Source organism: Schistocerca serialis, chromosome 2, assembly GCF_023864345.2.
Source record: "Schistocerca serialis cubense isolate TAMUIC-IGC-003099 chromosome 2, iqSchSeri2.2, whole genome shotgun sequence".
Taxonomy (NCBI): domain Eukaryota; kingdom Metazoa; phylum Arthropoda; class Insecta; order Orthoptera; family Acrididae; genus Schistocerca; species Schistocerca serialis.
In genome coordinates, this window is record NC_064639.1 from 482,869,471 (window position 1) to 482,895,358 (window position 25,888).

Here is a 25,888-nt window from a genome sequence, read left to right on the forward strand (position 1 = left end):
TGTGTGTTCAGTGCTCTGTGTGTTCACGTACACTTGTACTCTTCGCAGCATTAAAGTCTGATGTTAATTCTGTCAGAATTCCCAGCCTGTCCTGTTTTACTAGTCTGACCAGACTACGACGTACGATCCTTTTAATGAAGATGGCCGCCCAACCCCATTCTGTCCAGATGTGGTTCCACATTGGGTTCACCAAGTGTTGAAGACATTCGCTACAATACTCCTCTAACACCTCACAGGCCGTGGACTTTCCGAAATCTTCATGTCGAGCATGTGGACCATCACAATCTACCCTCAGTCAAACTAAGTTGGATTGTGTGCCTGCACCATTCTACACACGGAAAGCATGCTCAATGACACTACATGCATTGTGTGTGTGTGTGTCTGACTAGCAGTCATTCCTCAACACGTGACGCAGCTATCGCCTGGGCAGTTTTACATTGGTTGTAGGTTGGTGGTCATAACGTTTTGGCTGATCAGTGTACACCTATAGTATGGAGACACTACTTTAGTACTGACTTAGTCCGTATGGCTCATCTAAATTCACGAATGCATTCACAGTTTCAGTGGCGTCAATACTTAGACAGTATAATGTATTAGTGTTTGTAGCTCTGAAGTTACAGTAGAAGAACTTTGGCGGTGTTATAGGGTCGGAGTTGGTGAAGGAGGAAGGGAGAATGGAAGGGGAACAAGTGAAGCGTGAAGGATGGAACACTGATATTTCACGTTATAAGGAGGTGCACCATCCAAAAAAGAGGAACACTGCTGTGGGCAGAGCTTGTGTAGTACGCATTTCTGCCACTAGGTGTAGCATAGTGCAACTCATTGCCAATTCAGTGCCTCCTGTGTTGCCGACCTCACCTGTTGTGTTCATGTGGAGTGACTGTTTTTGCTAGCGCTGTTTCGGTCTTGTTTCGTTTTACATGATGGCAAGTTTAAGTGAACAATGTGCAGCTGTGAAATTTTGTTTTCTGCTAAGTAAAAATGCTGCTGAAACTGTTTTAGTGTTGAAAACAGCGTACCAGAATGACACTATGGTAAAAACTCAAGTGTACAGCTGGTTCACTCGATTAAAAAATGGCCGTATGTCGGTTGATGACAAACCTCGTTCTTAACGACTATCCAAATCATGGAAACATAGAAAAAATTTGAGAGCTTGTCAATCAAATCTTTTATTTGGAAGTTTTATGAAGATTGCACAATAGTGTTTGTCAAAAAAGGCCCGATTTGTGGCAGACAGGAGACTGATTCTTCCACCATGACAATGCACCTGCACACACAGCCATCTCTGTTAGATAGTTTTTGGCTAAAAATGGCGTGGTTTCGCTGCCCCACACATTACTCCCCTGACTCTGTGCGACTTTTCTTATTTCCACTCATGAAAAGGGGCATGAAAGGACACTGATTTGACAACATTGAAGATGTCAAAAACGAGGGAGAAGCTACCAGCCATTTCTAAAGATGACTACAGAAAATGTTTCAATTGGGGGAAGCACTGGTAAGACAAATGTATTAGCTTTAATGGAGAGTCATCCGAAAGAGATTTGTTTTGTAAACAGAAAATACATAAAAAAATAAATCCGGTTTATTTTGGTACCCCCTCCCATTTACATAAGCATATACTGTAGTAATACCATTCAGCTTCACATTATTGTGGTCTTAATAACACTGTCCTATGGAGATCTGAAGCATATATGAGCGTTATATGAGCTTTATATACATTTTTAAGCTAAAATACCGAAACACTCATTTTGGAGGCAATAATATAAAAAATCTCAAAACTTAGTGGAAAAAGTTTTATAAAGGAGATGGAGGGTGATGAAAGTGGAGTGAAGGAGGGAAGGGGAAAGAGGGAAAGGGAGGAACGTTCTGAAGATGGTACATTAACAGTCTACATTATGTACATAACTATATACAGAAGTATTACATAAACAGTCTCTAATTTTATATTAATGTTGTTGTACTAATCTTACCATGCATCCATCTGAAGCACATATAATAGGTTCTGTATACTGTCTTGAGATATCATTTACAAATAATAACTAAGAAAATGTACTAAAATTATTTGTCAGTTTCTAAATATTAAAAGTTAGTAGAAATAGAAAAGTCCCCTGAGACATGTGATTGCATTATTGGGATAGTATACTAGTACTGGATTAACCTTTATTGTTTTTCATAATTCAGGCATACAGTCAGGGTTTGATGGTATCGTTACACAGATAATATGAACCTGGCATTACAACACAGTTAATGTTTGTAGCCCAGTAGCTAAAATAAAAGAAAATTGGCTGTCACCATACATTGTCAACATATATTGTGTGCATCTATAAAATTCAAATTACTATGGTCCTAATATAGCGACATAGTATAGAAAACTGCAGCATAAAAATATTTATATACACTCATGACCAACCTAAATCTTTTGGTTGGTGAAAAATCTTTAAAGTGTCCTAAAAGATATATGATTGTATTAAAGACAATGATAAATTAACACTTCTCTAATGATGTCTAAGGCTGCTGTAATAGTTGATTATTTAGTAGATCATGCAGAGAGTTAATCACACAGTTTTGTATTTCCATTTCCTATACCATATTCATTTTCTTGTTTTCATGTAATATATGCACAAGCAAAAAGCCACTTCACTCTATTTCACTTGGTGGTTATTCTTCTGTAATAACTTTGTGAATGCTGAAATACATCTCTCCGTATCAAAACATGTTCTTTAAACCTATTGTCAGAAGAGCACTCAATCTTTTCAATGTACTATATGTCACATGTGTGATATATAATCTTGTAGAGACTGGATCTTCTGATCGGGATGGTTTTATTTACACAGTGTCTAAGGATGTTGCCTAAGTTTTTATTGGTGTGGAAACCTACTGAGACATTTTTTCTATCAAATGTTTTAGAAGTTTTGTTTGATGCAGTGCCTAAGTATGGAAGTCTAACAAATGCGTACTTTTTCACTTGTTTGTCGCCTCTAATTGGGTAATTTTCACAATATCAAGGCCTTATTATGACTAATTTTCTTTTATTATGATATTGTGACTACATCTGGCATATACCCATTGTTGACTGCAAAAATTTAGTTCAGTCTCAGTCTCTTCACTGTTCAGTGGAAGACTGGTATACCAGTGTACCGCATAGTTGACGGAAGCATTTTAATGTTTACTTTCATGACTAGATCAGTTATTAATTAAACAATCAGTAGTTGATAGTTTCTGGAAAATTCCTATCTAGCGTCTGTTGCTGGTATTAACAATTTTTAAGTCAAGGAAATTAGTGGTTTTGGTAAATTGAATTTTTTGATTGATGCTATTCAAATCATAATACATTGATTGTATTTCAGTCAGAGAGCCTTCAACAAGGCTACTCAGCCATCACTGTATCTTTTATAGTAACAATTTACAGCCTGAACGTTCAAAATAAAAAAAAAATACTCACAGATTATTTAGAAATATGTGAACCAATGACCATGCTGTTGTGTATGTTTTTCTCCTTGGAAAGTTGGGTTGCTGTAAGTAGAAGAACAAAATGTAATTACAAGTAAAGTTACTAGAACAGTGTGTAGGTAGATGCAAAAGTAATTACCAAAAAGTAATGAGGATTACAGAATCATTGAAAGCATCAAGGAGACACTGAGAACAAGTTAGACAATCAGTTCACAGACAGATGACGAAACAAGATTTTTTAATTATGAAGAAATTGTTTAAAAAGCTGAAATAGTACAGTTTTATTGGTAAAGCAAAATTAACAAACTAAGTAAAGTCCTCACTGTTAATTTCATTGATATTTTAAGAAAAAGCTCAAGTACTGTAATTTCATTCTCTTGATAAGGAGCCTAAAGAAGGTATTAGTATGAATCTGAGCACTCCAAAAATATGTAGAGTGTGTTCCGAATTAGACCACTGTTAATTCCTAAACAGCCCTGCATATAATTTAGGTAAAAACCTAGATGGACTGTTTAAAGAATACTACAAGTATAAAAAACGATGTAAGGTTCGTAACTGACAAGGTGTAGCACAAGAAATTAAAGATCTGTGTATACTGGACAGTGGCATACTAATCTTATATCGTTTGATACAGATAATGTGCATACAAATACACAAAAAAACTGAGATCTTAGAGTTAATATGGGGAGCCCTAATGAAATACAGGAAACTGTTATAGTTGACTGTGGCCAATAAATGTTTTATTTTCTACGGAGAAATTTATGCATGAGAGCGTCGTCTGGCTATGGGTAGCTGTCTGTTGCGGACATTGGCTGACATTTATATAAATAACACAGAACTACGATTTTTCTAAAGAATTTGAATATTCATACTGCAAGTGTTTGTTACTATAAAACACGTGCCGATGACTCAGTAGTCATCAACTTGTAACACGTAATTTTGTAAAATTATTCTAGTCCATATTGAGTGAAGCTATGACTGTATGATTATAATGCAAACAATGCGCCAGTCACCATTTCTGTTAGCTGTTCACAATGCCCTTGTCTGTTATAAAGGAAGCAGATGGGAATCAAGTTTGATGGTGTACATATGATCACTCCATGAAACTGAACTGGTTTTTGTGGTTATGACTGTACGCTTAAAATGCGAGCAATGCGCCAGTTATTATTCCTATTGGTTAATCACGACACTCTTGTCTATTGTAAAGCAAGCGGACGGGAATTCAATTTGGTGCTGCACGTATGATCACTCCACGAAAAAGACAAACCCGTTTTATTGGCACAATACAAATGATTTTCGCATATTGTTCCTTTAGTCAAGCTATCTGCCAACATATTACGCGAGATAGTAGCGCCCTCATCCCCCCCCCCCCACCCCCCCCGCCTCCTGCTTCTCCGTCATCGAGTGGTCGAGACAAGAAGTTAAAAATGTTTAAAAAACTGATTTTTTTAAAAATGTTCGTTTTGTAGTACACATCTTTCTGAGAGAACTTTGGTATATAAAACATATATGTTAGAGGAGCTGGAAGACATTTTATTTGGTCTTAAGTGTGCCACAGTTCAGTGCCACGCCTCTTCACACAGCGTTGTTCTATCGCACGCCACTTTATTTCGCTGTGTGGAACACAAAGATGTATATTTTGCAATGGAAGCCATCAAACCTATATTCAGGCAGAGGAAATTAAAATGTCCTGTAGCGCCTCTCCTGCTTCGAGTCGGCCGGTTTGACAGCCCACTCCCTTAGAAAAACTCACAGCTAATACTGGCTGGGACTATTTGCAACCGGGAGAATAAGAACTCTTCAGAAAATTATCACTCTTTATTACCTATTAGCTAACAACTTTCTAATTTGCGTGACATAAAATTAAATATAAGAAACATAAAACCAGTAAAGACAAGAGACAAGCTAGATAGTACACGATTCTTCAATCCTTCGGTCCCAACATTTTTTTCATATAATTTTGCTACAGCTTTACAAGGCGTGCTTTCCTTTCTGCGAAAGAATCTATTACCTCATTAAAGTTCGTCAAACGTTTTGCCACATGATAAACCAAACGGCCGTTGTCTAATACTGAAAAAACTGTTATGCAAATAATACCAAAGACTTGTGTGGTTTCTCGATTTTATTACGTCTATTTTCTCTGCTAGATAAAAAGTAATATTGCAGCAATTGTAAGACATGCGAAATAAGCGAGACCGCTTTGATCATTTTTATGTATCTCGTTTGCATAAATATCACAACAGACTATAATTCATGAAGTACCAATATCAAATATCTATTAGACCTACTACAAATAAAAAGTTTGATGTTAGGAAATAGTTTCACAGCTCATTCAAACGCTCCAGTTTCTCAGGCATGAGATCAAGAAGTAGCAATACGAAATTTTATATAAATTTGAAATCGGCATATTCTTCGTTATAATTTGTATGATGTCCCCATTTCTTCTGCTTCCTTCTACTAACGAACAGCCTTGTCATCACTAACTCTGTAGCTATTTATGACATTGTCAAAACTTTTTCTCCAGTTAACTTGGCCATCCCTGCAATAACACCAGTTTAGCTAAACCCGCGTTTATTCTCCGTTTCGGCGTTAATACGTGTTCGTACAACGCGTTTTCCGCAATATTTCAAGAATATGAGTAGAACGTAAGTGGCTGCTAACCGGGGACTGTACAACTGGCCGGCCGGTGTGGCCGTGCGGTTAAAGGCGCTTCAGTCTGGAACCGCGTGACCGCTACGGTCGCAAGTTCGAATCCTGTCTCGGGCATGGATGTGTGTGATGTCCTTAGGTTACTTAGGTTTAATTAGTTCTAAGTTCTGGGCGACTGATGACCTCAGAAGTTAAGTCGCATAGTGCTCAGAGCCATCTGAACCAGCCACTGTACAACTGTCCCTTAGTAATGTAGCGATCTGGAAATTTTTTTCCGTCAGATTTCAATTTCTTGAATACGCCGATAAGATTAATACGTAATCTTTCTTACCTGTTACTCCAGTTACCCGTTTATTTCCACTGTGGTAGTCTGAATCTATGCATTTTGCTAATAATTGTAACAACACTGATCATTCGCGCTCCCAATCAACCTCATAAACCACGAGAGACTGGCATTTACCTGTTAGGAATTATTCGACTCACTAGTACAGCTCCGTCCTTTTTTGCATGCGGCAAAGTTTTTTATCTCTAGATGCGACAGGATTCCCCTAGCAGAGACTTCACGTACACTAAGGAAGCATCAAAAATCAACTTAAGATTCGTTCAGAATGAAAGTTAGAATGTGTTCAAAAACCAACAATGATGCGTTTCAAAAACATATGAATAATCAATAGACCAACGTGTGCTGGTTGCTAGGCGCTTTGTGAAACCAGGTTTTTTTTTTCTTCAAGAATACGAATTTGGGGCACCCTGAAATTGCTACCCGGTTTCCGTCCATTCCCTCCCCGTAGATCCGGGCTTGCTATCGAGTCCTCTGGAGTGAAACGTAGTTGTAGATAGGTAGATAGTTGGCTCCCTGAAGATACCTGGAAACTCGTTTCACGGCGAGCCATTGTTGGTTCTGTGTATCATTGCAGCATTGACTTAAATTGTTTACAGCGTATGAAATATCCAATCTCTTGTTTTTAGTGCATGTTGTCTCTTGTTTCAGTATAATTTTTTATCAGATTTTGCGCTTACTTCAGTGGAAGTTCGAACAAGTGTGCAGTTTGAAATTCCAAAAAGATACTTCACTTATGTATCTCTTTTGGTCTACTTAATCACTCATGTTTAACGATTTCTAGTCATTTTATAGTTTGTGCCAATTCCTTGGTTTAATTCACCAATATCTTTCATACGTAGCAAACGCTTCTGCACATAAATTTCGATGTCAGAGTCCTCTAGAAATGCACTTACTGCATCCATCTGCTCCTTGTCTAGGCTGTATTCTTCGGGTGAAGCAGACAGGTACTGAGCTGAAGTGTACCTTGTAACTGGTGAGTAGACTTAATCAAAATCAGCATCTTCCGTTCGAACGCTTCCCTTAACCACTAATGTTGGGTTATACAGAATTGTTTCTCTCTTCTCATTTGTATTCTTCTTAAATTTCTACTTACAAGGTAGTAATCTGTTCCCTTGTGGAAGATCTGTTAAAGGCCAACTTCTGTTTTTCATTAAGATGTCATATTATTCACCAATTGCTTTTTTCTTCCACGGACCACCACGAGAAGATGATAAATATTCAAGTCTCAGGACCATTCAAATATGGAATTGGGCGAAATAAACTGAGTCCCTCCTCTTCTTTCTCTCTTTACTGGTGGAAGTTGTAATCTTTTATCAGAGTACCCGTAGATATTCTCCCATCAGAAATGTAGCCTTCGACCATTATTACTTGTTTGTCATTTAAGAACATCACTAATACTAGTCATAGAAGTATCATCTGTAGAAAGCGAGGGCCGCAGGAAATAAACTTTAATCTTGTAGCGGTCCTCTCTGAATTTTTCCAACCCACTTGCGACCTTATGGACGTTGGTGGGGGATATACGGTTGACGTAAAGACATGTGGCGCCAGATCGCGGCGCTGAAGTGAATGCTTTTTGGTACCAGAGGAGAGCTTTGTGTTTGTTGTCAGTGGAGGCTGGAAAAAGCCCGCAATTCTGGCAGAATTCTCTGTTGAAGGGAACCCTCGTTATTGGACTGCAGTGATTCGTATTTTGACTGGCCACTGGCGCCTTTTGGCGGCAAGGAATACGTGGGGCATAAGTCAGAACTGCAAGGTAAGCAGATCCGGGTATGAAATTAAAAGTGTCGGCATCGAATTTGGATTAGGATGCAATGGCGTTCTGATCTATTTCGCGTAGCAGTGCGGTAGAGATTACTTCCTCTTGGAGACCCGAATGGTTGCTAACGACTCTGTCTTTTTGAAGAGCCAGCTCATAAGCAACACACAGATCGGTGCACAAGGTCCGATGAGCATAAATCGCAGCACCTGCTGAGTAGTTCAAGTTGATTTCACACTTGTGGAATCCAGGACGATCACCTGTGTCATCTCCTTTTGCAGTGGTTCAAATGGTTCAAATGGTTCAAATGGCTCTGAGCACTATGGGACTTAACATCTATGGTCATCAGTCCCCTAGAACTTAGAACTACTTAAACCTAACTAACCTAAGGACATCACACAACACACAGTCATCATGAGGCGGAGAAATTTTGCAGTGGTAATGAATGTGTGGACTTCTGGGTATTAGTCACCAACTTCCGGACATTGTTCTGATCGAGAATTACAGGATTAAATAGTTGTCAGTTATCGTTGGACTTTGTGGGACAGTAAATTCTTAAGAGGTGAAGAAATAATTTAACCAACAGAGGAGTGACACACTTTCTATTTAATCTTTATGCAAGTTTCGACAGATATAGTTACCACTGGTTTTTGATTGTTCATTTTATTTGTTGTTCCCGTAAATGTGCTTATGAATAAATGAAAATATTTAATTTAATCATTGTCTCTGTTCGGTCCCATCACTTACATTAAATTGGAGGCTTTTACTCTGTGTCTAGGAAGGTACTAGTCATCGGCTAAAAATAATATCCAATACTCTACTCCTGTCACATAACGTTAGTCAGTGGGAAATACAGTGCAAGTTTTCCTCCTTAGGATGTACCCCAAAAGGCCATAATTTTCGCGTTATCCATTTAAGTTCGTGCATAAAAATTTAGTAGTTACTTCTTAAAGAGCTTTGGAGGCTCAAGAGAAATTCTACGCCGCGGAGTTTCGCAATTTACTCTTAAGATTTCCATTCACTTTGTGTTTATTTAGCTAAATACAAATTATCTGTCAGTGCCGCTGAACACAGATAGGCGTTCCCTGCCCTTTTTGTATGCCGCACCCATCATACTTAAAATTTACTTGGCATCTTCTTCTTCCACAATCCTCTTCCATGTGCCCATAAGTCTTCCTCTCTTCCTTGTTCCCTCGGGATTTCAAGCCAATGTTTTTCCCTCAATGGCTCCATTTGGTTTTGTCAATGTGTGGTCCAACCACCCCCACTTTCTCTCTCGTGTCTGGTCTTCTATAGGTATCTGGTTTGTTATTCGCCAGAGCTCCTCATTACATACTTTTTCTGGCCACCAGATATTCATGATGCGTTGGAGACATCTATTTATAAAGTTTTATTAACTGGGATGTTATCTTTTTACCCATTTTACAGCTTCCACTGGCGTAGAGAAGGACAGCCTTTACATTTGTATCAAAAATATGGATTTTTGTTTTGTACCTGACATTTATATTTTTCCATATTGGATACAATTGTATGAGAGCAGCATTTGCCTTTTTAATGCGGTTTTTCACGTCATCTCCAGATCCACCATCTTCCGTCACTATACTACCCAGATACAGGAAAGAGTTGACAGTCTCCAACCGCTGCAGTGGCACCTCCATGTTGCCTGAATTTATTCTGATTTCCTGTGTTTTGCCTATATTTATCTTGAGGCCAGCAGTCTCTGCTTCTTCTTTCAGCAAGTTTCATTCAGCTTGCATATCAGTCAGCCTTTGAGCTAATAAAACCATATCATCTGCAAAATCCAAATCCTCCAGACGTTCACTGATCCTCCACTGGATTCCTCGTCTCCTGCCTGCTGTGACTCTTCTCATAGCTGAGCCTAGAATAAGTAGAAAAAGTGCTGGTGATAAAATGTAACCCTGCCGGACTCCAACTGTTACTTTTATGGGTTCCGTCATATTTCACGTGTGGAGTATGCAAAATTTGTAGCCACCATATAGATCTTTCATTATGTTTAAGATCTTCTGTTGTACACCATACTTCCGCAACACCTGCCAGAACAGTTTATGTTTCACGGAATCGAAGGCCTTTTGAAAATTAATGAGTGCCAGGTACATGGTTGCTTGGAATTCTTTGCTTTGCTCTAAAATGATCCTAAGAGTTTTCATAAGAACAACACATCACTTGTGCCCTAAAATTGGCCTGTTCTTTACGCAGTCACCTTTCAAGAGACTTTCGATTCGGTTTAAAATTCTGGTGATGGCCTTACTGGATACTGACAGCAATGTAACACCACACCAGTGGTTACAGTCTGACAAATTTCACTTTTTTGGGAGCTTTACCACCAAACCATTTTTCCGCTCCTTTGGAGATTTCTCTTCAAATCAAATATACTTCAGCAAGGGATTGAGAATTTTACCAGTACTTTCAATATCGGCTTTTAAGAGCTCGTGCTATGTTGTCTAGGCCTGGAACCTTTGCAATCTTTAGGGTTTTCAAAGCAATCTCAATTTCGTCCATTGTGGGGCACTGCAGATTTATACACTCCTGGAAATGGAAAAAAGAACACATTGACACCGGTGTGTCAGACCCACCATACTTGCTCCGGACACTGCGAGAGGGCTGTACAGGCAATGATCACACGCACGGCACAGCGGACACACCAGGAACCGCGGTGTTGGCCGTCGAATGGCGCTAGCTGCGCAGCATTTGTGCACCGCCGCCGTCAGTGTCAGCCAGTTTGCCGTGGCATACGGAGCTCCATCGCAGTCTTTAACACTGGTAGCATGCCGCGACAGCGTGGACGTGAACCGTATGTGCAGTTGACGGACTTTGAGCGAGGGCGTATAGTGGGCATGCGGGAGGCCGGGTGGACGTACCGCCGAATTGCTCAACACGTGGGGCGTGAGGTCTCCACAGTACATCGATGTTGTCGCCAGTGGTCGGCGGAAGGTGCACGTGCCCGTCGACCTGGGACCGGACCGCAGCGACGCACGGATGCACGCCAAGACCGTAGGATCCTACGCAGTGCCGTAGGGGACCGCACCGCCACTTCCCAGCAAATTAGGGACACTGTTGCTCCTGGGGTATCGGCGAGGACCATTCGCAACCGTCTCCATGAAGCTGGGCTACGGTCCCGCACACCGTTAGCCCGCCTTCCGCTCACGCGCCAACACAGTGCAGCCCGCCTCCAGTGGTGTCGCGACAGGCGTGAATGGAGGGACGAATGGAGACGTGTCGTCTTCAGCGATGAGAGTCGCTTCTGCCTTGGTGCCAATGATGGTCGTATGCGTGTTTGGCGCCGTGCAGGTGAGCGCCACAATCAGGACTGCATACGACCGAGGCACACAGGGCCAACACCCGGCATCTTGGTGTGGGGAGCGATCTCCTACACTGGCCGTCCACCACTGGTGATCGTCGTGGGGACACTGAATAGTGCACGGTACATCCAAACCGTCATCGAACCCATCGTTCTACCATTCCTAGACCGATAAGGGAACTTGCTGTTCCAACAGGACAATGCACGTCCGCATGTATCCCGTGCCACCCAACGTGCTCTAGAAGGTGTAAGTCAACTACCCTGGCCAGCAAGATCTCCGGATGTGTCCCCCATTGAGCATGTTTGGGACTGGATGAAGCGTCGTCTCACGCGGTCTGCATGTCCAGCACGAACGCTGGTCCAACTGAGGCGCCAGGTGGAAATGGCATGGCAAGCCGTTCCACAGGACTACATACAGCATCTCTACGATCGTCTCCATGGGAGAATAGCAGCCTGCATTGCTGCGAAAGGTGGATATACACTGTACTAGTGCCGACATTGTGCATGCTCTGTTGCCTGTGTCTATGTGCCTGTGGTTCTGTCAGTGTGATCATGTGATGTATCTGACCCCAGGAATGTGTCAATAAAGTTTCCCCTTCCTGGGACAGTGAATTCACGGTGTTCTTATTTCAATTTCCAGGAGTGTATCTTAATCATCTTCGACTTCCTCTGTAACATGTCTTAGCTCTTCCTCTTGGCTGTCTTCACAATTCAGCAGTTCCTTGAAGTGCTCCTCCCATCTCTGTAGCTGTGCCCTGCTGAGTTGTAAGCATCACCCCATCCTTGGTCTTAACTGGTTCTTCAAGTCTGAAATTCTTAATTGACAACCTTTTGGTTATGTTATAGAGCTCTTTTATATTTCCTTGTCTTGCTGCCCCTTCTGCTAACTTTGCTTGCTCGTCTATCCACTTCCTTTTATCTCGACGTAGCCATGCTTTCACTATTCTCTTCGCCTCTCTACTGCCTTTTTGCCTTACGTAGGAAACACTTCCAACAAGATCGGTCGTACTTTACGGAAATACGATGTGAAATGTGTTTTCCAACCCTCATCTAAAATTAGAGTGCTTTTGAGTTCTGTTAAGGATGATCTTGGTCTGCGTAAGGCGGATGTATGTCGCATTCTTTGTAGCTGTGGCATGGCATGTATTTGTCAAACTATCAGGACCGTGGAGGACCGATGTACTCAGCATAAACGGCACACACGATTACAGCAGCCAAGTGGATCTACTATTGCCGAACATTGCTTGGATACTGGTCACGCCATTATATATAATAAAACCTAGATATTGGCATGGACGTCCAGCTATTGGGACAGTGCCATTAAGGAGGCAGTTGAGATTAAATAAGCGAGCAACCTCGTTAACACAGATGGAGGTTTTTGTTTAAACTCTGTTTGGAATCCTGTTCTCTCCTTTGTCAAAAACAGAGGGACAGAGTCAATGCTACCTCACCTGCGAGTTCGTAGTCTATCTATATCCTCTGTCTTTGGTCATCCTTGGTGGCACTAGAGTTCAGTGCGTGTGTTATCTTTCCTGCATCAGTCCGAGAACCGAGGTTTTAAATTTGCATGTACGTCACCTGTCCATTGAAGTTTGCCTTGAAAATGGCGGGGTGTTCTCCCGCCGAAATATCTGCGGTCGCTGCAAGTGTTACCTGGCTGAATTCCCAGAAGTTATTTGAAAATTGTATACGCCAGGAGAAACTCAGGTCACAATATAAGACCTGCTGGGCTGTCCATAAATCCGCAAGAGTACGAGGGGATGAAGATGTCCTCTGAACAGCATGTTGCTAGGCATCCCAGATATGCTCAGTAATGTTCATGTCTGTGGAGTTTGGTGGCCAGCGGAAGTTTGCAAACTCAGAAGTGTTCCTGGAGCCACTCTGTAGCAATTCCGGACGCGTGGGAGGTCGCATCGTCCTGCTGGAACTACCGAGGTCCGTCGGAATGCATAATGGATACGACTGGATGCAGGTGATCAGACAGGATGCTTACGTACATGTCATCAGTCAGAGTCGTATCTAGACGTATCAGGAGTCACTCCAACTGCACACTCCCCACCCTATTACAGAGCCTCCACCAGCTTCAACAATCCTCTGCTGACATGCAGGGTCCATGGAGACATGAGGTTGTCTTATTACCCGTACACGTCCATCCGCTAGATACAATCTGAAACGAAACTCGTCCGAGCAGCTAACGTGTTTCCAGTCCAATGTCGGTGCTGGAAGACCCGGGCGATGCGTAAAGCTTTGTGTCGTGCAGTCATCAAGGTTCGTTGAAAGATTCGCACGTTGACAGTTGTTGATGGCTCAACACTGAAATCTGCGGCAATCTGCGAAAGAGTTGCACATATGTCACGTCGATCGATTCTCTTCAGTCGTCGTTGGTCCCGTTCTTGTAAGATCTTTTTCCGGCCGCAGCAGTCGGAAATTTGATGTTCTACCGGATTCATGATATTCACGGTACAGTCGTGAAATGGTCGTAAGGGAAAATCCCCACTTCATCCCTGCCTCGGATATGCTGTGTCCCATTCCACGCACGCCTACCTTAACACCACCTTAAAACTCACTTAAATCTTGACAACTTGCCATTGTAGTAGAAGTAACTAGTCTAACAACTGCGTCATACATTTGTTGTCTTACATAGGGGTTGCCGACGAAGCGCCCTATTCTGCCTGATTACGTATCTCTGTATTTAAATACGCATGACTATGCCAGTTTCTTTGGCGCTTTAGTGTACAATTACAGTAACCACACTTGAAGTTGACCAACTCCAGCGGAGCGTATGAAGTATAGACGCAAAGCAGATAAACTGCTGCGCGATGTCAAGACGCGAGAAGGGAGATATTTTGGGGATAAGTTACGGCACTACGCGCCTTGCACTCATCAGTTAATGTGAGAAAGATAACACTCATAACTAACAAGGTTTCGTGAATGCGGGTTATACAGAGTCTCATCTTGAACGTGGCACTTACTCGTTGTAAAGAATATGAAAATAGAATAAGGCTGTTGTAATAAAATTTTAAACGTGGCTGTACTTCACCAACGGTACACGTAGAAACTTGAAAACATTAAAACAACAGCCAGCCAGTTGCAGGATTAATTCTAACCCTTTACCATGTGTTCTTCACCACAGTTTCGACAAACATTAATTTGTCTTCTTCAGAAGGGAAATGGACCTCTGAAATCACCTATTGGAAAAACGAATGTTGAAGCCGTAGGGCTATTGTAAAACCAGGCAATCAGGAATGCCACAGCTGATAGATCGCTGACTTTGGCTGCCATGGCATAAAAAAGTAGTCTCTTCCAAGTATTCCAACTGCTTCCGACATGCCTCAATCAGTTTCTTGATACAATCGGTCAGCTTCCAGCGCAGGTATTGTACAATACGTTTGTTTTTCATTCCGCATTGCGAAACAATTGCGACAAAATTTTCTGTTAATTATACATTTGAGTGTTATTTTATTAACCGCGGAGGAAAATGATGACAGACCACCTTCTATGCCTCATAATTTACGATCATCAAACTAAGTATTAAGTAAAGAAAAAAATATGCAAAAATTTTAAACTTCTTGGTTGGAGCATAGTGAGTTTAAGTCTTGGCTCAAGAGTTGTAACAAGGGAGTTACAAAAGCTTACTGTAAAATCAGTAGTTGTGATCTTTCGTGCGGAATGTCTGAACTAATGAGACACAAAAAGTGCCAAGATCTCCAAGCAGAAGCCTTGTTATATCAAAATTTTTAAACATGTCAACATTTTTAAGCGAAATTCAGGCTCATACCTTTAAGGTGCTATAAATGGAACTAAAAATGTGCAGATTTCATGCAAAAATGACATGGGTATTACACTTGTTAATAATTTCGTGTCACTAATGGGAAGCTTGTGTCCAGAGTCGAAATATTCAGAAGATGTCCTCTAGGAGAGAAAAATGTGACAAATATTTTACATCAAGCCACAGGATCGACCCATAAACAAGAAGTTACTGACAACATGAAGAAAAAGTGTTCTAATATTATAATTGTCTCGAATGAAAAACAGTCCACAATTTCACTATGCACCATGGACTAGTGCTAAGTGTTATGAGGCAGCCTGCATCATACAAAACAAACTATGACCATGGGTGGCGAGGGTGCAATACTATCTGCAAGTTAATGCTTGAACATTATATCTGAAAAAAATCAAAATTAGACACATCGTAATTGCATATACAATAGCTTCGATTGGAAGTAATAGAACGTTCTATAGGCCTGTGTGACGATGGAACCACTTTAAAGTGTAGCGTTATTAGTAAGTTCATAAAATTATTTTCTACAACTTTATAAGTAATTAAAAGATGTATTGGAACATTTTTGTCTTATAAAGAGGTTCTGTAAAACGCAATGCTAACTTTATTATTAGAATATATAGCAAGTACATTAAAATATTGAGATGAAATGGGGCGGTGTTCATTGGTATCGGTCTCTTTGGGAATTTATTTTTCTCTGTCTTTTCCCCTTTTTCTGTGGCACAGGGGGCCACTTAAGGTTTTATGAATAATGAAATGAGAAAAGTGATCATTACATGAAGTTTTATTAACGAGACGCATCACATTACCGACTACGGTAGGTTATGATCGAGCCTGTATTCGGCTGTTATCAAAGAATGCACTATGCAATGTATATGTATAATCAATCGCTGGGCAGAGTACGGGGAGGGGAACAGTTGCCGATTGAGATAGAGCGGTGGTCAGTAAGAGGTGAAGCTCTGGAGGTGAGTACGGTCACAGACAGAGAGCGTGCTGTTGCGAGACCAGCCATCACTCATAGACCGGGGGCAGAGTGTGGACTCTGGAGGCGGCGTGGCCAGTACTGTGACGGGAGTCTTGTCCAGTGGTAGCAGCGCCACTAGCCTAGGTCACTGTGCATGGGTTTGGAATGCACCCACCACAAATGATGAACATTTGAGTTGGTGATCGACTGCGTTGCGTAAGCAAATGGTACGTTAACCTTGCGAATTTTCGGAAGGCGGAGTGAAGATTTAAACCAAGAGTATCGGTATTATGTCACACCAGTAGGAAGAGTTCATGATCGAAAATGAAATTGAATTGTATTACGGACGTGTTTCCGTGCAAGCCGGTGCGCCCAGTCTACTTATAACCAAAATCGGTAGAAAGACGAGCTGCTGCGCACTTTGGAACGTATTCACTAATACACCTAATTAATGTTAAGAATAGAGGGAGACGATACAAGAACTGCCGTGAACAGGTCGAAAAGGGAACACGTATATGAAGAAGTCAGCTTCATTTTTTAAGGCTAAAGGCAGGCTGCATGTCTGCATGTGTGAGAATTGTCATTAACAATAAAAGTACTTATTCAATAAGACATTCTTTATTTAAGCTCATTTATTTACATAAAATTTCAAATTGTAATTTTTTTTAAAAATTGGATCTATCAGTTTAATAAAATTTTAATTATGAAAGGGTTTTTATGTTTGTGACGACTACTGGTTTAATGTGATCGAATTCATGTACATACAATTTCAAGCGGTTTTTTGTGGTTTATCACGCAGTCTGCACGGTCAAATGTTAGTGCACTTCGTGAGGTATCAAATGAAATTCATTAAATATTGTGAGCACCAATATTGACATGATACAGCAATGTGTAACTGATCAGCAATGTTGTATTTATCTCGGGCTGCTAAGTTCAGGATGAAGTGTTTAAAAGTGTTTCCTTCACAATCAGTCATAATCTAGTAAGTTGCGCTTCCGGTAATCTGTGTCTCCTCCCATCTCATGGTGGCAGTACCACCGACAGAACACTCCTGTCACAATACTGGCCGTTTCGCCTCCAGTCTCAGAGTCCACTCAAAATAAAATGGTTCAAATGGCTCTGAGCACTATGGGACTTAATTTCTGAGGTCATCAGTCCCCTAGAACTTAGAACTACTTAAACCGAACTGACCTAAGCACATCACACACATCCATGCCCGAGGCAGGATTCGAAACTGCGATCGTTGCGGTTGCGCGGTTCCAGACTGTAGCGCCTAGAACCGCTCGGCCACTCCGGCCGGCGCTGGACAGCAAACCGTCAGTAACTGCGCATGACAATCGTGTATAAAAGGAGCTGTAATGAGAGACAGAATCAGATGCGCCAGCAGTCACAGCATGTTGACAAAGTCACGGTATGGGTTGGATTTACCACATCTACCGCTATCGGGCCTTTTTTCTTCGATGATATTCGTGATTCTGGTTTTGTAACTGCTACCGTGACGGGTGAGAGGTACGCCGATATGTTACAGAATCGCATCATCCCCAACCTGGCTGATAAACACCTATTGCTAGACGCGTGAAAGATCTCTTGCGCGCGTCGTTTGGTGATGATCGTTTGCTCAGCCGCCACTTTCGTCATGCTTGGCCCCCAAGTCCCCACACCACAGTCCGTGCGATAATTGGTTTTGGGGTTACCTGAATTCGCAAGTGTATCGTGATCGACCGACGTCTCTAGGGATGATGAAAGACAACATCCGACACCAATGCCTCACCATAACTCCGGACATGCTTTACAGTGCTGTCCACAACATTATTCCTCGACTACAGCTATTGTTGAGGAATTATGGTGGACATATTGAGCATTTCCTGTAAGGTACATCATCTTTGCTTTGTCCTACTTTGTTATGCTAATTATTGCTATTCTGATCAGATGAAGCTCCATCTGTCGGACATTTTGTGAACTTTGTTTGTTTGTTTGTTTTGCTCTAATAAAACCCCATGTCATTCCAAGCATATATGTCAATTTGTACCTCTCTATCTACATTATTCCGTGGTTTATTCAGTTTTCAAATTTATACTGACTTTTTGATCACCCGGTACATCTAATTGTGAAGGGTAAAACCTGATGAATCAGGCGGCACATTCAGCGCGCTATGAATGCGTGAGTGACCAAAATGTGACCTTTTGGCCATATGACGCCCGCGGTGTTCACCTGTCGCGTCGCGTCGTGTGTTCCAGTGGCGGTGAGCTCGCCGGCGCCGCAGGGTCAGCACGGACAGCCGCAGGCGGGCTCCCCGTCGACGCCCAACCCGGGCGGCGGCGGCCCCATCATCCGCAGGGGCCGCGTCTGGCGCGAGTGGCGCCGCGGAGACCCCACGCTCATCAACAGCCTCTGGAAGAGCAAGACGCCGCTAGGTGCGTACAGTCCACGGCGACACAGATACAGAGATAAGTGGCGGCTAACAAATCGCAAGGAATGCATTATTCTTTGACGTGTCCTTTTTCCCAAATCTCTCAGTAAGCATCCGCTTACAAGTTATTAATATTTTACTGGTTGAGCTCGGACTGACCCGGTGAAATGGGTCGGACTCCAAACGGCATTCTCTACTTCTTCAAACATAGAATAAATCTACACGAATAATAAAAATGGATATACGTAAGTATGTATACAGGGTGGACAATTGATCGTGACCGGGCCAAATATCTCACGAAATAGGGGTCAAACGAAAAAACTACAAAGAACGAAACTTGTCTAGCTCGAAGGGGGAAACCAGACGGCGCTATGGTTGGCCCGCTAGATGACGCTGCGGTTTTTTTAAAACAGGATCCCCATTTTTAACTATAGTGCGTGTTACAAAAAGGTAAGGCCAAACTTTAAGGGTACATTCCTCACACACAAAGAAAGAAAATATGTTATGTGGAGTTGAGTCCGGAAACGCTTACTTTCCATGTTAGAGCTCATTTTATTACTTCTCTTCAAATCACATTAATCATGGAATGGAAACACACAGCAAGAGAACGTACCAGCGTGACTTCAAACACCTTGTTACAGGAAATATTCAAAATGTCCTCCGTTAGCGAGGATACATGCGTCCACCCTCCGTCGCATGGAATCCCTCATGCGCTGATGCAGCCCTGGAGAATAGCGTATTGTATCACAGCCGTCCACAATACGAGAACGAAGAGTCTCTACATTTGGTACCGAGGTTGCGTAGACAAGAGTTTTCAAATGCCCCCATAAACGAAAGTCAAGAGGGTTGAGGTTAGGAGAGCGTGGAGGCCATGGAATTGGTCCGCCTCTACCAATCCATAGGTCACCAAATCTGTTGTTGAGAAGCGTACGAACACTTCGACTGAAATGTGCAGGAGCTCCATCGTTCATGAACCACATGTTGTGTCGTACTCGTAAAGGCACATGTTCTAGCAGCACAGGTAGAGTATCCCGTATGAAATCATGATAACATGCTCCATTGAGCGTAGGTGGAAGAACATGGGGCCCAATCAAGACATCACCAACAGCGCCTGCCCAAACGTTCACAGAAAATCTGTGTTGATGACGTGATTGCACAGTTGCGTGCGGAATCTCGTCAGCCCACACATGTTGATTGTGAAAATTTACAATTTGATCACGTTGGAATGAAGCCTCATTCGTAAAGAGAATATTTGCACTGAAATGAGGATTGACACATTGTTGGATGAACCATTCGCAGAAGTGCACCCGTGGAGGCCGAACAGCTGCTGATAGTGCCTGCACACGCTGTATATGGTACGGAAACAACTGGTTCTCCCGTAACACTCTCCATACAGTGACGTGGTCAACGTTACCTGTACAGCAGCAACTTCTCTGACGCTGACATTAGGGTTATCGTCAACTGCACGAAGAATTGCCTCGTCCATTGCAGGTGTCCTCGTCGTCCTAGGTCTTCCCCAGTCGCGAGTCATAGGCTGGAATGTTCTGTGCTCCCTAAGACGCCGATCAATTGCTTCGAACGTCTTCCTGTCGGGACACCTTCGTTCTGGAAATCTGTCTCGATGCAGACGTACCGCGCCACGGCTATTGCCCCGTGCTAATCCATACATCAAATGGGCATCTGCCAACTCCGCATTTGTAAAAATTGCACTGACTGCAAAACCACGTTCGTGATGAACACTAACCTGTTGATGCTACGTACTGATGTGCTTGATGCTAGTGCTGTAGAGCAATGAGTCGCATGTCAACACAAGCACCGAAGTCAACGTTAACTTCCTTCAATTGGGCCAACTGGCGGTGAATAGAGGAAGTACAGTACATACTGACGAAACTAAAATGAGCTCCAACATGGAAAGTAAGCGTTTCCGGACACATGCCCACATAACATCTTTTCTTTATTTGTGTGTGAGGAATGTTTCCTGAAAGTTTGGCCGTACCTTTTTGTAACACCCTGTATATTCGTGTAGTACTTAAAGAAATATGAATGTTTCAGTTGGACCACTTTTTTCGATTTGTGATAGATGGTGCTGTAATAGTCACAAACATACGGCTCACAATTTTAGACGAGCAGAAAGTAGGTACGTTTGAACATGTTATTTCGGCTTTCCAATGTGATACATGTACCTCTGTGAACTTATCATTTCTGAGAACGCATGCTGTTACAGGGTGATTACCTGTAAAAACCACATTAATGCAATAAGTGCTCAAAATGGTGTCCGTCAACCTCAATGCATTTGGCATTACGTGCAACGACATTCCTCTCAACAGTGAGTGGTTCGCCTTCCGTAATGTTCGCACATGCATTGACAATGCGCTGACGCATATTGTCAGGCGTTGTCGGTGGATCACGATAGCAAATATTCTTCAACTTTCCCACAGAAAGAAATCCGGGGACGTCAGATCTGGTGAACGTGCGGGCCATCGTATGGTGCTTCGACGACCAATCAACCTGTCATGAAATACGGTATTCAATGACGCTTCATCCACATGCGAGCTATGTGCTGGACGTCCTTCATGTTGGAAGTACATCGCCATTCTGTCATGCAGTGAAACATCTTGTAGTAACATCGGTAGAACATTACGTAGGAAATCAGCGTACATTGCACCGCTTAGATTGCCATAGATAAAATGGGGGCCAATTATCCTTCCTCCCAATAATGCCGCACCATACACTAACCCGCCAAGGTCGCTGATGTTCCACTTGTCACAGCCAGCGTGGATTTTCCGTTGCCCAGTAGTGCATATTATGCCGGTTTACGTTACCGCTGATGGTGAATGACGCTTCGTCGCTAAATAGAACGCGTGCAAAAAATCTGTCATCGTCCAGTAATTTCTCTCGTGCCCGATGGCAGAACTGTACACAACTTTCAAAATCGTCGTCATGCAATTCCTGGTGCATAGCAATATGGTACGGGTGCAATCGATGTTGATGTAGCATTATCAACACCGATGTTTTTGAGATTCCCAATTCTCGCGCAATTTGTCTGCTACTGATGTGCGGATTAGCCGACACAGCAGCAAAAACACCTACTTCGGCATCATCATTTGCTGCAGGTCGTGGTTGACGTTTCACATGTGGCTGAACACTTCCTATTTCCTTAAATAACGTAACTAACCGGCGAACGGTCCGGACACTTGGATGATGTCGTCCAGGATGCCGAGCAGCATACATAGCACACGCCCGTTGGACATTTTGATCACAGTAGCCATACATCAACACGATATCGACCTTTTCCGCAATTGGTAAACGGTCCATTTTAAGACATCACGAAGCAAATACCGTCTGAACTGGCGGAATGTTACGTGATACCACGTACTTATAAGTTTGTGACTATTACAGCGCCATCTATCACAAAGCGAAAAAAGTGTCCAACAAAAACATTCATATTCCTTTACGTGCTACATGAATATGTAATAAAAATGGGGGTTCCTATTTAAAAAAAAAACGCAGTTGATATCCGTTTGGGCCGGACGGTCGCAGGTTCGAATCCTGCCTCGGGCATGGATGCGTGTTATGTCCTTAGGTTAGTTAGGTTTAAGCAGTTCTAAGTTCTAGCGGACTGATGATGTCAGATGTTAAGTGCCATAGTGGTCAGAGCCATTTGAACCAATTTATATCCGTTTGACCTATGGCAGCGCCATCGAGTGGGCCAACCATAGCGCCATCTGGTTTCCCCCTTCTAGCTAGACGAGTTTCGTTTTTTGTTGTTTTTTCGCTTGATGCTTATTTCGTGAGATATTTGGCCCTTTCACTGTCAATGGACCACCCTGTATATATCCCACATCTCCTAAAACAATGGACCGATTCCATCCAAACTTGTTAGATGTATCCATTACTGTCTGGAAAGAATCACTGTGGAATTCAGAACCACCCATCTACCAACGGGGCAGAGGAGAAACATCAGTGTAGTGAACATAGTGAGAATATCCATTATTTAGTCACCCAGTATTAATAAATACAAGCACTTAGAGACTTGCAACAAACTTTACTCATAATTTGAAATCTTTATTAAACATTTTTTCGCTGACAAAATGACGAAAGGAAGAAATTTTCTCTCTTACTACTTTTTCGCTGTTCATGCAGTAAAACATCCACACGAAGCATGATGTTTCTGTTTATTACTTCTTTATAACTGATTATATTTGTCACACTTTTCCATACAGTATTAAAATATGCCACTGAATGTACCAGAAAAATTACATTTCTGTATGACTCGTAGTTCAGGAGATATGACGTCGTAAACGCTGAATGCGTAAAAAAATTTCCACGTCATGACTGACATCTAAATTTCTGACTTCGTTGCTGCTAAAGTTATTCGCAACATTTTTCGCAGACTGTATTCCCATTTGCCGCTGAATGTACCTACAAATATATATCATTTTGCTACAAACAGTTCAGGAGATACAATGTCAGCAACACAGAGATCCGTGACAAGCTCTCCCATCATGCATGACCTTTCAATTTATTGCTTCTTTACTACTGACTTTATTCACAATACATCTCGCTGGCAGTAGGCACATGTGCCACGCAACATATCTGAGCTGAAATATGTGTACAAATACTCGTGAAGTAAGGTAAATGTGTGAAATAAATTTGACATTTGCTTAGGGAACAAATCCACGGGTAGAAAGCTCATTCTAAAGCCACGGAACATATTCAGTCAAATTTGGTACACTTATCATTTACAATCTATAAAGAAGTAATGTAGGTGTAAGTACCACTAGCCTCCTATTGGGGCCAGTGTTATAACATAGAGACAGAAGGGATGACGAGGAGATGGACATAGAAAGAGGTTCAGATAGACACAGACACGGGAAGGAAGAGACAAGCAGAGAGATGGGGAGGAGGAAAATGGACAGATGAAGTGGCAGAGGGGAACGGAGGACATGGGCACAGAAAGGAAAGGTGAAGAGATGAACAGGGAGAGTGGGAAGCCAAGATGGACAGAGAGAGGGAGAGGAAGATGGGAGAGATGAAGGAAGAGGCTGACAAAGAAAGGGGGAGGAGGAAATGGAATTAGAGAGGCAGGGCGAGATGGAAAGAGGAAGAAGTAGATGGGTAGCAGGGTGATGAGTAGATTAACTGAGGGAAGGTGGGAGGAGGAAATGGACAGAGAGGTGGAGGATGAGACTAATAGAGGATGGGGGTGGTGGAGATTGACAGAGGAAGGGTGGAGAGGATGGACAGGGAAAAGGGGAGACGGATAGAAAGAGGAGGAAAGAGAGTTGGATAAAGTGAGAGTAGACAGGTCAAAATAGGAGTGGGAGGGCGATAGAAAGGGGAGGTAAGAGGAGGGACAGTCGTAAGGGGCAAGAGGAGATGGACAGAGAGAGGAAGAAGAAGTACATGGACAAAGAGAAGAGGGAGGAGCACACGGATTAATAGAAGAATGGAATAAATATATAGCCAGCAACACCAGGTTTCTCAGATAGTAATAACTGAAGAAATACACTGCGCAGCACATTAAAGAATCACTTTTTTCGAAACCCACTAACTGTCTCCCATTGCGATGCATAATTTTGAAATTTGGTTCAAATGGGCGTACAACCTTCCTCTCTAAGAGCGCAAAAGTGTCCTGAGACGTCATCTTCGAGCCCGACGTTGTTTCAGACAGCAAGATGTCGACACATGAGGAAAAAAGCCAAACTCGGAAGCTCATGTGACGTGTAAGTTGGGTTAGTGAAATCACATTGGCATCAGATTTCACCACTATTCTGCCCAGCACCAGCGCGGACTTGTTGCACTATGTGATGGTCTCGATACGCCTTCTTACTCCTTCTTTTGACGCCTATGCGATGCGGGCCAGAACTGCGACGCGCGGCGCTGAAATCACGCTGTTTTCTTATGGATGGCTGAGGAAAACAGTATGGACACACCGCCACTCAGATTGATACGTCTCTGTAAAGGCATACTTTTAAAACTCTCAATATAGGTGGGCAGGTACCACAGAAGGTGCTCCTGAGCCGTGGGGTTCTTAGAGGGACCTTTTGCCCTTTTATTCACGCAGTGTCAATGTCACACACTTCCCATTCCCTCTCCCTCCACCCCAGTTCCCGTGATCACGGAGCAGGAGGGTGTGAAAACCACCCTGTGCTGCTTCAGAACACGTTAAAATATTGTAGAAGTGTTTACAGGTGTCCTTAGTGGCTCCAACATGTACACAAGAACAACATTATGATCACGCTGCACTCCAAACATGTGGGATAACGTTTAATGGGGATGCAGCCCCACAAAGACCCTAGAGGTGGGCTGAAACGTTCGGAGGTGTCAGCAGTGTCTAATGTGGTCTGTATCGACGTCCTGTTGTTTATTGCACTGCAATTTCTCGTTTTCGACCGCCAAACGGGTGGAAATCAACGCCCAAGGGGAAGGAATTGTTCCACTGACGTCGTTTATGACACTCCCTGTACCCTGTTCTTGTCAATTCTGAGCGACGGAATGTGTGAGTTGTTTCCTTCGGTCACCCATAAGACAAGCGCTTGGATTTCAGCGCTGGGCGCCGCGGTTCTGAGCTCCGTCGCAGAGCCGTCCATAGGAGGGATGAAATGAGTGTAAGAGGGGGAGTCGGACGACCTTCCTATCGTGTGACAAATCCAAAGTGACGATGCTCAGAAATGTGGTGCATTTTGGTGTTAATGTGACGTCATTAACCCACCCTACCCCTTACGTGAACTTCTGAGCTCTGGTCTTCGCATGTGCGAACACCTTGCTGTTTGAAGTGTTGCGGAGGGTGCTCTCAAAGAGCCACACTTTTGCACCACTACAGAAAAAGGTTGTGGATACCTATGAGGCAGGTTTAAAATTCCTACGACGCAATGGGACACAATTGCGGGGTTTCGAAAAGTGATGTCCAATGTAAATCTGGGCCTGTGCGGAGGAACCAGATATACCGTCACTAACTATTGCCACCTAGAATAACTCCGAAAGTTTGATAGGAGTTGAAAAGTTTGTGGGACTTACGTTGCATGGGACAACGGGGGCCATAATATGAAGTTGTTTTATGTTGCTACGTGGGGTTGCGTATGAAAAAGAGAATTGAAAATTTGTGGTAAGGTCTTATGGGTCCAAACCGCTGATGTCATCGGTCCCTAAGCTTACGCATTACTTAATCTAACTTAAACAACTTACGCTAAGGACGACACACACTCCCATGCCC

At 42.7% G+C, this 25,888-nt stretch overlaps 1 protein-coding gene across 2 annotated transcripts in view; it reads left to right on the forward strand.

The window, feature by feature from the left end:
* LOC126455609 (uncharacterized) overlaps positions 1 to 25,888 on the forward strand; it is a 758,971-nt gene that overhangs the window by 728,922 nt on the left and 4,161 nt on the right. For both annotated transcript variants that reach the window (XM_050091370.1, XM_050091369.1), the window contains one exon: positions 18,500 to 18,676. In XM_050091370.1, coding sequence (XP_049947327.1) covers positions 18,500 to 18,676 — 177 coding nt within the window. The remainder of the gene's footprint in view (positions 1 to 18,499; positions 18,677 to 25,888) is intronic.